General features: G+C 42.2%; 1 protein-coding gene across 1 annotated transcript in view; it reads left to right on the forward strand.

Annotated features, from left to right (window-relative positions):
• Col4a6 (collagen type IV alpha 6 chain) overlaps positions 1 to 14,459 on the forward strand; it is a 329,947-nt gene that overhangs the window by 271,694 nt on the left and 43,794 nt on the right. The window contains exons 7-13 of the mRNA XM_005367340.2: positions 100 to 168; positions 1,957 to 1,992; positions 4,774 to 4,836; positions 6,069 to 6,104; positions 6,290 to 6,331; positions 7,288 to 7,380; positions 9,779 to 9,832. Of these exons, the coding sequence (XP_005367397.1) occupies positions 100 to 168; positions 1,957 to 1,992; positions 4,774 to 4,836; positions 6,069 to 6,104; positions 6,290 to 6,331; positions 7,288 to 7,380; positions 9,779 to 9,832 (393 nt within the window). The remainder of the gene's footprint in view (positions 1 to 99; positions 169 to 1,956; positions 1,993 to 4,773; positions 4,837 to 6,068; positions 6,105 to 6,289; positions 6,332 to 7,287; positions 7,381 to 9,778; positions 9,833 to 14,459) is intronic.

Here is a 14,459-nt window from a genome sequence, read left to right on the forward strand (position 1 = left end):
TCTCTCTCTCTCTCTCTCTGTGTGTGTGTGTGTGTGTGTGTGTGTGTGTGTGTGTGTGTGTAACAGAAATTTCTCACAAGTTTTTCACATCTTACCCAGGGGTTGCCTGGTCTCAAAGGTTCAAAAGGAGAACCAGCTCCTTTTCAGGACAGCATCATAGGAATGAAGGTAAGAGCTCCTAATGCCGGCAGTTGTTGGTGGGAACTGAGGTTCCCCCGGATCTGGGCCCCACCTCAAACCAATTCATTTTCAGAGCTAGCACCTGTGTCTAAGGAGAATCCTGGCTGCTTTAAGAGGGCTCCCAAGCTTTCTCACAGTGGGAATGTTAGCAGAAACATTTGCAACTAAGAGATTTGCCTTCCAAAATCTGCACCAAGAATAAGAGACAGATTGACGAACAGTTGTCAAAGATCATTTTCTTTGACAAGCCAAAACCTTTTAATTTTTTACTTTTTTAAAAAAATGATTGTTATTGAGCTCTAAATTTTTTATGCTCCCCTCCCTGCCTATTCCCTCCCCCTTCAAACCTCCCCCAAGGTCCCCATGCTCCCAATTTACTCAGGAGATCTTGTCTTTTTCTAGTTCACGACAAGCCAAAACCTTTTCTAGAGGCAAACATTTCCTTGTTTCCTCTAAAGTCTCTCATGTCCATGCACCTTGGTTTGGATCCAGATCATTACACAGTTTAGTGGGGCTACCAATCCAGCATCCTGTGACTAGAACCGCAGCATCCTGGCCCCACTCTTCTTTAAATCCCCGAATGTCTAGAAAAACTTGTCTGCTCTCTCTGCAATTGATCAGAATTTGATCTCTTGTCAGGAATCTTCTTCTATTGAAGCTTGCTCTCTCTATGCACTAACTGGGGGTTTTGTGATGTATCAATAAACCCTGGTTCCAAATGATTGACTGTATTCCTCCCCAGACTAGGAGAAGAACCCATCATTGCCCACGTAGCAAATAGGAATTCGTGTGCCCACAATTGGAGGGGAGAATACACCTAGGTTACTGAGATAATTGACACTACTCTTCTGTCTTCCATCTGGGTACAGGGCCAGGACCATTGGAATCTGACTGTAAAAGCAATGATGGGAATGAAAGAGCTGGAAAACTAGAGAAGAAGCAGGGAGATTTGGGTTCTTGACTGTGGGTGCCTTAGCAGAAGACAGAACATTAAAGTTGGCAAGGGCCTCGTGGTTCTTGGATTCATGTCGCTCATTTCACAAGTTGAAAATCTAAGGCTATGTGACTTACTCAGAGCCAGATGGCCAGATCTCTGAAGAACTAAACCTCAGGCCGTATTCTTTCCATGCTACAGGGAGTTTAGAGGTTTTTACTATAAGCCAAGTGGGGCAAGACTAGCAGGTGTCAAAATACAGCCATTGTCTTAGTAAACATTGATTAAATGGTTTTGGCATAAATCAAAGAAACCTTGGATCCAGTGGAACACAGCAATTTCCACAAGATGGTTATATTACAGATTCATACAGTGGCTTAAGATGCTGCAAAGTAATTAAAACATAATCAGAGTCTGTATGCTCTGTTGATTTTCCCTTGAAATGTCTGATTTGCATTGTATACATATAGGCACAGATTCTCTGGGGATGGAGGCACATGGGAAGGTAGCTTTGCTTTCCTCCAAAAAGAACAGAAAATCACCAGCCTGCAGAAGTCGTTTCTAATTGATAAGTTCCTAGCAAATGTGAAAATTAATTAATCTAGGTAAAATAGGAAATCTTGTTCAGCCAAGGCTGTAATATTTGTTTTCTAGAGTCCAGAATGTTCACAGGAAAACAGCAAATGGTTAGATGCAACCAAGTCATGCATTTTAAAAGAGCAGACCTTGACAGGGGCCCAAGTTGCAGCAATGTGTTTCTATGCCCATGAATCTGAGGTTGGTTGTCTGCAACCCAGTGGACTTGATTGATTAATCTCTTCTGTTTGTTCTTTGTTTCTCAGGGGGATCCTGGGCTGCCTGGACTGGATGGAATTGCTGTAAGTCGTGCTCCTTGTGTTAATACCCGCCCCCGGCGGGTGTCAACTCCCAAATGGTTTCCTTTCCCTCTTCTTGGTGGTATCCAAAGGTCTCCAGAAACTTACTCAAGGAAAATCCAGAGTGTTGAGAGAGGACAAGTCATACTGCCTGCATTTTCCAGATAGAAAATCCTGAGAAGATGAACTGGCCATCTCAGTTTTAAGACAGGCAGTCTTCAGACTTTAGATCAGGGATCCGATGCACCCCTTCCTTATTGGCAGGGGATATGTTCTCCAAGGCCCCTAGCGGATGCCTGAAACCATAGATAATTCTAAGCCCTATATAGACCATACTTTTCCTATGTACATAGGCCAATGATAGAGTTAAATTATAAGTTAAGCACAGTAAGATATTAGCAACAATTGCTAATAAATGATAGCACACTATAGTAATATAAGTAATAAAAGTTGTTAGTGTGATCCCCCACCAGCAACAACCTGAATTCCTTCTCAAAGGAACTTAGTGTACTGCACGTAGCATTTCTCTTCTTGTGAAGATGTGAAACAGCATGAAGCCTATGTGATGAAGTGAGGTGAACAATGCAGGCTATGAGACATAGCATGGGGTGACTATTGAAAGGTGACTTGAACATAAGCACTTTCCCACTTTTCCTGTTTACTGGGATTGATGGGGTAACCAGAAAGGAAAACAATGGATAAGGAAGCCCACTCTATTCTCTTGATATCTTAGGAAGGCACCGGGCCTTGCATTCTGCCACCATCTACTAAGTGTTCTTCTGTGTGTTCAGTGTTTTATAATACACTTCTTTTAAAGATATCGCATATAGAAATTCATTTTAGGACATTGATGAAAAGTCCACAAGTTGCACTCCTAAGAAATTTCTGTTTCCTCGAGATTCCACATTGCTGCTGCTTCCTTTTGAGGAAGCCTAAAAACCATCCCTGGTTTCTTGTATGTGTTCTCTCTTTTATTCTTTTGTCTTGTTAGTCTTCAGTACATATAGGGTACCCACTAGGAGCCAAGTGCTCGGAGTGTTCCCGCAGGCAATTTAGACACTGTCCCTCCCACAAAGGATGTGAAAATGTAAGGGTAGGAATATGTCAGAAGAATTCCAGAAGGCCTTAAGGAAGAACTATGTATCAAAATTCTGGTAGGAGATACATATCTATGAAAGATAATGTAGTTTCTGAGAAGTATAGATGAAGTTTAGACTTGCTAGCAGTGGATATTTATAAAAAAATATGAAGTATGTAAGCCCACATCAAAAAAAAAAAAAAAACAAAGATAACTAAGGATCAAAGTACAGAGGGACCCCAGAGCTCAACAAAATTGCCTTTAAAGGTGCGTTCATTAAATTCATATAATAATAACCACTCTGCTTGCTTCACAGTTTCTCTTAGGGATTTAGCCCCCTCCCCACAGACATACAGTGTTTACCTATCAATACAGACATTGATGCCAAAAAAAGACTTAGCTTTGAGAACAGGATGTTTGGTAGTAAAACAGTGGGTTGGTGATCAATAAGGTTGTTCCTGGTTGTCAATCCAGAATTCCACAGAACATGAGCATCACCCTGTCCCTGTCCCACCCTAAAGATGGACACCATTGTAATTATTCTGTGTAGCTGAGTAGATCGTAGCATCTTCATTTCTAGATAATCTTCTAATTCCTTTTTCCCTTCCGGTTGTCCATACCTTGACCTCCCTTAGGCTGTCCATCCTTTTCTTGGGCATGTCCCACCTGTATCCTGCTACCACTCTGAAACGGAGCCTTCCATTTCCCCACATCACCTTTCTTCTCATTTCACTCTGGCTTTCAGTGGGGATACTCACTTCTACACATTTTCTAATTTTCCGTGTGACTTTAGTCTCCATTTGACTCATGGAATATTTAGAAGTGTTTTTTCATTACCAAGTATTTGGTTACTTTCCAGATACCTTTCTCTTATCTTGTGTTTAATCCTGGGAAATTTGCTGAAGTTGGGTTTATGACCAAAACTTGCAGGCAACATATATCCAGCAGTTGGTGACTATAATGATTTAAGCAATATTTACTATGTCTATGTAGTTGATGGCGTTTTGATAGTTGGTAACATGACCGTTTTTGAAAGTTCTATGAATTACTGAGGGAAATACTGAAAATTTTAGTGATAACATGTTTTTTGCAAGGCTTGTTTTGCCTGTACTTTTATCAGGTTTTACTTTGTGTACGTTGAAACTCTCTTGTTATATATAGATATAAATAATACTATGATGTCTTCTGGAATTGACCCATTTTTTCATTATGAAATGCCCCATCTTTGTATCTAGTTAATAGTCTTAACCTTGAAGTCTGTTTTATCTGATACTATATAACATTCCTTTTCCTTTTAAAAAACTTTAATAGTAACAATTCAAATACAGAGCTCAGTATAATTAATTTTACAATAATTCTTGTTGTGATTATTCTTCAGCATAGATCAGTTTTTACTAATCCTAGAGGGTCATATATAGGGAATAATATCATATGTAGACATTTGGGTCTAACTCCCATTACCACAGTGCTTTTGAGAGTCATCCATATTGTTCCATATAAAAATAAGTTTGCTGCTTTTCTCTCTTGTATGTCATACTTCATTTATCAATCCCTGTATCAGTGACTACTTGGAACAGTTCCAGCATTTTCTATTATGAATAAAAATGCTGTAGCAACTCTCATACAGTTCTTGTGGACATATATGTTGTTTTGTTTTGTGAAAAGCTACCGTGCCTTTTGACCTTGATAAAAACTTCTGTCTCCAGGGTCTATCAGGATACCCTGGATCTCCTGGAGATGCAGGACCCATAGGACCACCAGGCTTACAAGTAAGACCAACTTAAGACTAGTGTGTAGTGTGTATTTGCAGTATTCCCTTTCTTCACCAGGTCATTGACTAAATACAGACCTTCTCTTACAGAAGGGCAAAAGCAATTTCTGGGAGATTATGCTGAAACATGTTCATTCTCTTTATTCCTCCCTCCCTTTTCTCTCTTTTAGACACAGGCCCTCACTATATAACCCTGGCTATCCTGGAACTCACTTTGTAGACCAGGCTGGCTTTGAAATCATAGATATCCACCTGCTTCTGCGTCCCGAGTGCTGGGATTAAAGACATAACACACTCCAGTCTTGAAACATACTCTTGCTAAGAGTTATTTGTTGGCCTTGCTGACCAGGTTTTTGTTTTGCTTTCCCTGGCCATCCATGATGTGCCCCCAAAGCTTGCTATTATAACTCAACCTGAGGTATAGCCAAGAGAAGACAGATACTTGACACATCTGCTTGTGCTGTTTGCTCCCTAATTATGCCATGCATTGTTAATTAATCAAACCAACCTCTATCATCGCCATTCTAAGAATACTTCAAAATCTTGTCAGCCTTGCACCTTGGACAGCTGTACCTACCTGTTTTTTGACACTGAAACTAAGTATCACTGATAAAGGAAGACTATAGCTAGGAATCTTTGCTTCCAGGAAGGCCTTATCCCCAGGTCATTCTCAACAATGCCTAAATCCTACTACTATGGCTGAACTTCACCAAGTCACACTGAAACATTCCTAGCATGGTATGAGGAATAACATGCTATTTTTACTGCCTTCACATGAATGGGACTAGCAGGTCAGTTTGGGAGATTTCAAAGAAGAATAAAAGAAACAATGATGGGTACTGGAGCGATGGATCAATGATCAAGAGCACATACCGCTCTGGCAGAGGACCCAAGTTTTGTTCCTAGCATGAACACTGGTTAACTCAGAACAACCAGGAGCTTCATGAGATGCAATCACCATCTTCTAGCCTCAGCAGGCAGGCACTGCCCTTGTGTGCACAAACCCACACTCAGGCACACACGTATACACAGAATTAAAAATAAAAATCTTTTTAAAAGAAATCATGAGAAATGGAGCTAGAGGACCACTATTGCAAAGCTAATTTGCATTAAGCTGGGAGCCAGCATATCCCTGCTATTGCCCAGCATGGCTATGGTTTGGTTTGGTTTTGTTGGGGGTTTGTGTCTGTAATGAAGAAATGCTCACTCTTTTATTACTTGTTAATTTAGGGTCTCCCAGGCCCTGCTGGACTTCCTGGTCCAGACGTAAGTATGCTTTGGGAGTATTTATGTCCAGCCTGCCACTAAGTTCCCTAATTTTTTTCCCACAAAGATACTGGCTGAAATCTGTTTTCTAGTTAAAAAAATAAAAATAACACATTCCAATTTAAGTTGGTGAAGCTTATTAGTAATTGATTTTCTTTTTTCTTTCCTTCACCCCTGTGCCCCAGGGAAATATGGGGTTAGGTTTCCAAGGAGAAAAAGGAGTCAAGGTAAATAGATTCTCTAAATACAGTCTACATCCCACGCGCTCCAAGAAATGTCTCTAGGTTACATATGTATGCATGCTTGTATAAATGGGTTTGTTTTCCACCTTAGAAAATGTCCACTTCCCATCTCATACAGTTCCCATATGGGATACATTGAGAGCTACATGCCACACACATGGGCTTTTGGAGTCTTCTCTTTCAAAAAAAATTCACCCCGATTCCTATGTATAAGTCTATACTGTCTACAAATATACCCTCTTAAGATGTATTCTTTTCTTTCCTTCCACCTAGGTATTTATCTGCATTTTGCATATTCTATTGCCTGCATGCATGAATGCACACATGCACACAAACACTCATACACATATTTCCTAGCTCTTCTGAGCCACTTAATGTCTCCTTCACTAGTCCCTTTTCTTTCCTGCCTGCCCACCTTTGAACCAATCACACATGTCCAACATTTTGACATTGTGACACAATTTTCATAAGAGAAAAATCACAGAAAAGAATCTTATAATGTTTTTTTAAAAGTTGACAATTTTGTGTTGGGCCACACCCATAGCTACCTTGGGCTGCATGAGGCCATAGGCAGCCTATGGACTACAGGTTGCACAAGGCCAATAGAGTCTTATCACTGTGGGCAAGAGGTAGCCATTCCCCTTGCCCAAATCCCTTGTGGCTGTCTTCTCACTGCCCTTTTGTATATGAGCATGCAACTGGGAATCTGGTTTTCTCTCACTCATTTGCTTTTTCCTTCTGTAGTGACAGCACAAAACTCACTGTTGGGCTTAGAATTTTTATCCCTTATAAGTGAAACTTTGGTTTTCTCCTTGGCAAGGGTAAAAAGAAAAAAAATAATGGACAATTTTTTTGTGGATTACAACCAGAAAACTAGCTTACCTTTTGCATAAAATGGTCTGTATAACTATCCTTTGCTCAATATCTCTTTGATTTTACAGGGGGATGTCGGCCTCCCTGGCCCTGCAGGACCACCTCCATCTACTGGGGAACTAGAATTCATGGGTTTCCCCAAAGGGAAGAAAGGCTCCAAGGTAGCAAACCTTTATTATAGGAAAAATTACCTGACCCTTTCTTGTTAATACTAGAATTCAAGTCTAATAATCAGACTAACCTGAGCCAATTCCAAAGTAGGAGTAATGGGTTTTGGTAGGAAAGGCAAAGCCTTCTTTGTTTTGTTCCTGAGTTGGCTTTCTGGTGTGCAGGCGTGAGTATACCTGTATCTGAGTATTCATATAAGCATTTTTTGCCTCAGACTTGCACATTTAATTTTTTTATTGATTTTTATTGAACTCTACTTTTTTCTCTGCTCCCTTCCCTGCCTCTCTCCTCCCCCCTTCAGCCCTCCCCCAAGGTCCCCATGCTCCCAATTTACTCAGGAGATCTTGTCTTTTTCTACTTCCCATGTATATTAGATCTATGTAAGTCTCTCTTACTTACATAGTCCTCATTGTCGTCTAAGTTCTCTGGGATTGTGGATTGTAGGCTGGTTTTCTTTGCTTTATGTTTAAAAACCACTTATGAGTGAGTACATGTGATAATTGCACATCTAATTTTAATATGCCAAATAAATTTTTTTTAAAATGCATACTTGAATTATTTCCCTATGAACTCCAAAGCTCTCAGTATTTAAGTTGTCCACCAAACACAGTGAGTATAAATGTTTCCTTTGTGAATTATCATTTTGAAGAAGTCATTTGCCCATCAAGCTTTATTCAGTAGTAGAGAGTTTACTTAAAGGTCCTGAGTGATCTCACAGCACGGGGCAGGGGGTATAGTTGGCCTTAAATATAGGAAATATTGCTAACAAGTAGCAGTGCATGATCTAATTTGCCTTACGTGAACCACCAAGGCCGAAGGTTACATTTCATAATCTGCCTGTTTCCAGCAGGATACGCTGTGTGCATGGTGGTGTTTCAACAGTTTCATTCTATCCAGCTGCGCTGATAGCTTGCAGGAGCCTGCATTCCCTTCCTTCCCGAGGTTTCTTTGAATTTTGCGATTCTGTTTCCATGACGAAGGAGCCCAGATGGAAACATTCAGAGTCTCCTCTGTAGTAATTGGAGTGGCAGGGCTGCATTCCCAGCACCCCGCTGCCCGCAAGGCTAGCTTTACCCGAAATAATTACACGGACACTGTATTCATTTAGTCACTGCTTGGCCATTTCTATCTAGCCTCTTCTAGGCTAACTCTCGCACCTGGACTAGCCCATCTCTAATAATCTGCTGTAGCCCACAAGGTGGCTTACCAGGGAGATTCTAGCCTACATCTATCCTGGGCCGGAGCTTCATAGCGTGTGCCTCAGAGAGCAGAGCTCTCGCCTTTGCCCGCAAGAGTGGAGCATCGTGTGTCTCTGAGGCATCTGCCCCCGAGAGGAGAGCTGTCGAGTCTGACCTCACTTCCTCTTCCTCCCAGCATTCCGTTCCGTCCACTCCTCCCACCTATGCTTTAACCTATCAGGGCAAGCAGCTTCTTTATTTAATTAACCAATGACCTTCCTCCATCACTCCTCCCTTAATATTGCCTTCGTGGACAACTCCATTCCCTCTAGCTCAGTGGTTCTCAAGCTTCCTAATGCTGTGACCCTTTAATACAGTTCAGGCTGTGGTGACCCCCAGCCAGAAAATTATTTCATTGCTACTGCATGGCTAGGTTTTTGTTGTTGTTGTTGTTGTTTTGTTTTGTTTTGTTTTTATTTTCGAGAGAGGGTTTCTCTGTAGCTTTTGGTTCCTGTCCTGGAACTACCTCTTGTAGACCAGGCTGGCCTCAAACTCACAGAGATCCGCCTTCCTCTGCCTCCCAACTGCTGGGATTAAAGGCGTGCACCACCACCGCCCGGCAACATGGCTATAATTTTGCTACTGTTGTGAATCATGATGAATCTGATGCATAACCCCTGTGAAAGTGTTGTCTATGACCCACAGGTTGAGAACCACTGCTCTAGCTTTGTCTAGAGGAAATTCTTGATTTGGGAGCAATCTAAGAGTATGTAGAAGATTATCTGCACCTCCAATCCCTCCTAAATCACGAGGAGCTTTTCCATGGCCTTTGTAAGATAAATTTGCACTACAGGGAGAGAAACATTAGAAATGTTATGTGTCCCTTTCCAAACTTTGATTGATAACATTCTCTTCTTCATAGCCTGTATGTTCGAAGTGGCTTCTTCCACAAGAAATGAAACAGCTATCCATTCTCCTGTCCCAATTCACCTGAGTGTTTGAGATTATGTATTAGTCATTGACCTTCCATAGGCCAAGGGGCTTCCTAAGCTAAGACATCATGGCAAGCATATGGATCTACGCCACTATTTGGTGCCATAATACTCATACTTATTGGTTCGCTACTGGGTAGCCCAAGTACTTCAAAGAAGACTCTAGCATTCGTGTTCATTGTTTCTTGCTGCTACTCATTAGCCTTTGGTTAACTTTCCAGGGTGAACCAGGGCCTCAGGGGTTCCCAGGCATGAGTGGCCCTCCAGGGTTCCCGGTAAGTCTTTTCACTTGGTAAACATATATTCCTGGGTCATATTGGATAAAATGCACTGTGTGATTAACAGGAAGACCTCCACCCATGCTTATTACTGTGAATGCTGTCATCTTTACTGAGGGCCTTGAAGGAAATAGTCTTGTTTCTTGACTCATGCAACTTTGAAAATGACTCTCCATGCTCAAATTTCAGAGTTAAAACAGACCTAGGCTTGCCTTCTGGGCCAAGAATTTCCTACTATTTCTGACTTTTGTTCTCCTGGCCCACAAAAGAGGGCAGTGATAGAGTATATCTGAAGATGAAATGAGATAAGACACACGAGAGAACGCTTTGTACATAGCTGGAGCTTAGCAAGTGGTCAGTAAACAATATCTGTTCTGAGTAACCCTATCTTTACTTTCCTATCTGCCTTTCTGGCTTAGATTCTTATGCTCAGCAAACGCTTTTGGAAGGCTTCTGTGTGTCAGGTTTTCTACTGACCTCAGAGGCTATAAGAGCACCTAAATAAGAGTTCCTCTCTGTCCTCGAGGTTGCATTCTGATGGAAACGTGATGAAGAATGTAGAAAGCATGAATCAATAGCAAATTCAAGGGCTGTGATGTGGCTCAATGGTCACTGTTGGCTTAGCATGCCCAAAGCCCTGGCTTCTATTCCTAGCGGCAGAAAGAGAACTGAGCTAACAAGCAAAAGTCTATACAATGGTGACATATAAAAGATGGAAAATGAATGCAGTGGTGGAGTACAGGTGGGGAACCACTCGGGAGAGAATGGTCAGCAAAAGCCTCTCTGAGGAAGCTCTGTGTAAGCTGAGGCCTGGATAATGTGAGAAAGAGTGCCTGGAGACTGAGGGAACCAGAAGTTCCAACTCCCTGAGGTTGAGAAAGCTCAGCACGTGAGAAGTGCAGCAGGTCAGTGGCCAAGGTCTGCAGAGTAGCATATAACCCTAGTCCTACCAACTAGGAGGCAGAGGCGGAAGGATCGTCGTGAGTTCTCCGCTAGCATGGGCTACACAGCAAGACCCTATCTCAAAAATCAAACTAAAGCAGTCGAACAGAAAGGAAAGGACAAACTGAGAGACATAGGAATCAGGTCAGAGTCAGCTTCAGAAGTCAATTGTGGCTTTTATTTGAAGTGTCATGAGCAGCTATTTGTGAGTGTGTGTGCACGTGTGTGTGTGTGTGTGCATGCGTGTATGTGTGCATGTGCATGGTGTGTACTTATGTTTGTGTATGTGTGAGTGGACCTTTGTATGTAAGTGCATATTCATGCATATACACATGTGTGTGGAAGCCCAGAGATGACATTGGATGTTGTTCTAGATTGCTCTTCACAATATTTACTTAGACGGAGTCTCCGGCAGAATCCAGGGCTGTGCCTGGGATCCTGCCCTCTGTCTTCGGAGTGCTGGGATAACAGGGTGTCACCATGCCTTCCCATCTCTTAAGTTCAGGAAACTTGCACTCTGCTGCTTGCAGCAATTGTCCCGTCTCCCCATCCCTGGCTTGTATTATTGAAATCATACTCACTGGGTGAGGGACAGATGGGAGGATCTGGAGCAGTAAGCACAAGTTATTATAGCAGCCCAGGTAAAATATGGTGGTAATCACTCAGGTCATGGTGATAGCAATGGAAATGGAGAGAAGTAGAAAATATGAACATGCTGTATTTTTTATTATGGAACATTTCAAATGCATACAAATAGAAAGACAATGGCATAATGGTCTTCCTGGGCCTTTCCTCATTACCTTGCTTCCACAATTAGCAGCCCATGGTCCATCGGAAGCATATAATCAACATATTTCATCCTAAATGCTTCAATAATTCTCAAAATAGGGATTCTGGGAACCTGCTAACCAGTTATTATTTAATGTCAGTTAAGAAGGCAGAAATCTATGATCATAAATACATACAGTTTTCTGGTGCCTGGAAAACTGTAATGACGAAATCTGGAATGAGGGCACTGCATTACACTTGGTTGTTTTCTTCCACGACAAAATGTGGTTTAAAGAAGCTGACAGAATTTTCACGAATTGCTGTTAGAGACTGGGAGAAAGTGGCTAAATCCAGGACAGCAAGACTTGCCCCCACTTGCTGGCACAGTGGGGATAACTGTGGACTCCAGTCTTTCCCGGTAGTACTTTGAAATACTCTGTCTCACCGCGCGGCCAGGAAGCGCAGCCTGGGGAGCCAGTGGCACAGATTGCTTCCTCGGGATTCCTGTTACCCCACAAAAACAAAGGGGCATAGAGAATCATTTGTTCTACTCCCTTGATTTTAATCAGCATTGCAGCTAGTGAATAGGAAAGGAGGTGAGCCGGGGTGTTGGAGGGAAAGCACCCTGTCCTTAGACTCAACTCTAGCTCTGGGGCTTGGACAAACGGCTGAATTGCTTTCTGTCTATGTGTAATGTGACAGCAGCTATTGCTAGCCTTCCTTCTGAGGCCCAAATTGCACTGTATTGAAGATTCTTTACAAAGCTTTCCTATGTGACGTCATAATCTGTAGCTCCATATGGCTACGGAGCTCTTGAAATGAGACGAGCTATACTGTAAGCAAATACACACTGATCTCGAAACACCAGTATGGAAAGAGTGATTTTAAACAGCTCTTGTTTCTGATGGATTTGGATAACTCTTAAAATCTCTTTCTCGTTTAAAAAAAAAAAACAGCTATTAAGAAACTGCCGGTATCATACTGGCTCACGTTATATTTCTATCAGATGGCGTTTTGCTAGGAGGTTTAGGAAGAAGCATGGCACCTTTCTTTGTAAAGCATCTTGTTCAGACTTGTCACCTGGCATCATCCTTGTGAGGTGAGCGAGTGAATCCAGGTTTGTCCCTCTTGCCCAGAGTCACTTGAGAGCTGAGACTGCCCTTCATTGTTTCTGTTTTCTTGTTTTTTTCCTCAGAATGTGTGGTTTAATCATTTTTTCACCAATTATTTTTTCTTTTATTGAAAATGGTTTTTTTCTCACATAATGTATCCTGATTACAGTTTCCCTTCCCTCCACTCCTCCCAGTTTCACCCCCTCCATATACAGTCCCTTTCTGTCTCACATTAGAAACCAAATAGGCTTTGAAGGGGTTGCAATATACTCTAATAAGATAAAATAAAAACTAACACTTTGGAAATGGACAAAACAAACAAACAGAAGGAAAAGAGCCCAGGAAAAATCACAGGAAACAGAGACCTACTCATTCGCACACTCAAGAATCCCATGAAAACACTAAACTGGAAGCCATGATCTATACTCAGGAGAGCTGTTCCAGACCTGTGCAGACCCTGTTCGCCTTTCAATACTGTTTAAAGCTAGCTGTTTCAGAATTTATTTCCTCATACCACACTGCCCCCTGCAGTCCAGTTTACGAAAGTCACCCAGTGGAAGTATTTTGGCCCTAAAATCGCCAAGATTTTGTGATTCCCCTCTGCTGCTCTGGGATTTAGGATTCCCTGGCTCATGCTGCCTCCTTCCCCCTCTTTTCACGTAGATTTCCTCAGCCTTGATATCGCCACAATCCCGTCCCTCCTGCAAGAGAGACCGACTGAAGACAACATGTGGTGATAACATCACAGTACTGTTCCCAGCTCAGTGTTCTCAATGTTTCACAGTTATGGTTGTAAAAACAAAAACCTGGCTGGAAAAAAAAGTATCAAAGTTGGGGAACGTCTCCTTGTACACAGCACACTGGATTGCATAGAATGGGATCCAGGGAAGCAGTTCTAAGCTCACTCTTACACAGATTCAGTGTGGGACAGAAGTCAAATAATGTAACACCTTCACCCCTACCTTATCTGCCTGCTTTATGGGAACATTCATTAATACCCTGATATGCCTGAGAGCAAAGTTAGGAGAGGAAAGGGGATGGCTATGGGAGGCATCATGAGCTTTCTAGAGGTGCATTTCTCGAAACTAAAGCCTCCATCAGACCAGCTTTCGATTACCCAAAAAACAAGACCTTAAGGAGACAGCAATCTCTAGAGATCCCAAGTTGTTCCTCTTCCTTCCCATTTCAGCCCCAATCTTTGCAGGAGATAAAATGCACACTCTGATGGATGTGTACCCCACGTTCTTTCTCTTGCACCTTTTGTAGTTTAAAAATAAATAAACAAACTAATTAGCTAATTAAATGTAAAAAGCCCTGATTTTCTGGCTTGGTCCCAGCTTTAATCATTTTTACCTCTCTTGTTCCCAGCAGCAGGCTCACAATTATAGGCCACAGGTCCCTCCATGAAGGCTGTCAGAACTGCACACACATGTCCACGGAATATGGACACATAGGAGAAGGTAGAACGGCAGTGGTTCAGGGTGAGAGCAGAGATGAACCTGGAAAATCCTGATCGTGACTGTTCAGTAGATCTGAGGGAACTCCTGGGTAGGTGAAGCTCTCCGACTGAATCTCCTCAGAAACAAAAGGCAGCAGGAGCCTCAAGGTCTGGAGAATAAGGCTCTAAAGAGCTAAGCTAGTACTCTAAGAAGGCTTCAGGGCCGTGCCTGAGTAGAAGGGTGGGGGCAGCCATGACAGGACTGCTCGCCAAAGCCAACAGTAATGGATCAGGTCCCGGGATATCTAGCTAGAACAGTGCTTCCCTGTGCACAGTGGCTTGCCAAGCCATTTATCTTTTTTTT

The sequence above is a fragment of the Microtus ochrogaster genome, unplaced genomic scaffold (genome assembly GCF_000317375.1).
Source record: "Microtus ochrogaster isolate Prairie Vole_2 unplaced genomic scaffold, MicOch1.0 UNK17, whole genome shotgun sequence".
NCBI classification, from domain to species: domain Eukaryota; kingdom Metazoa; phylum Chordata; class Mammalia; order Rodentia; family Cricetidae; genus Microtus; species Microtus ochrogaster.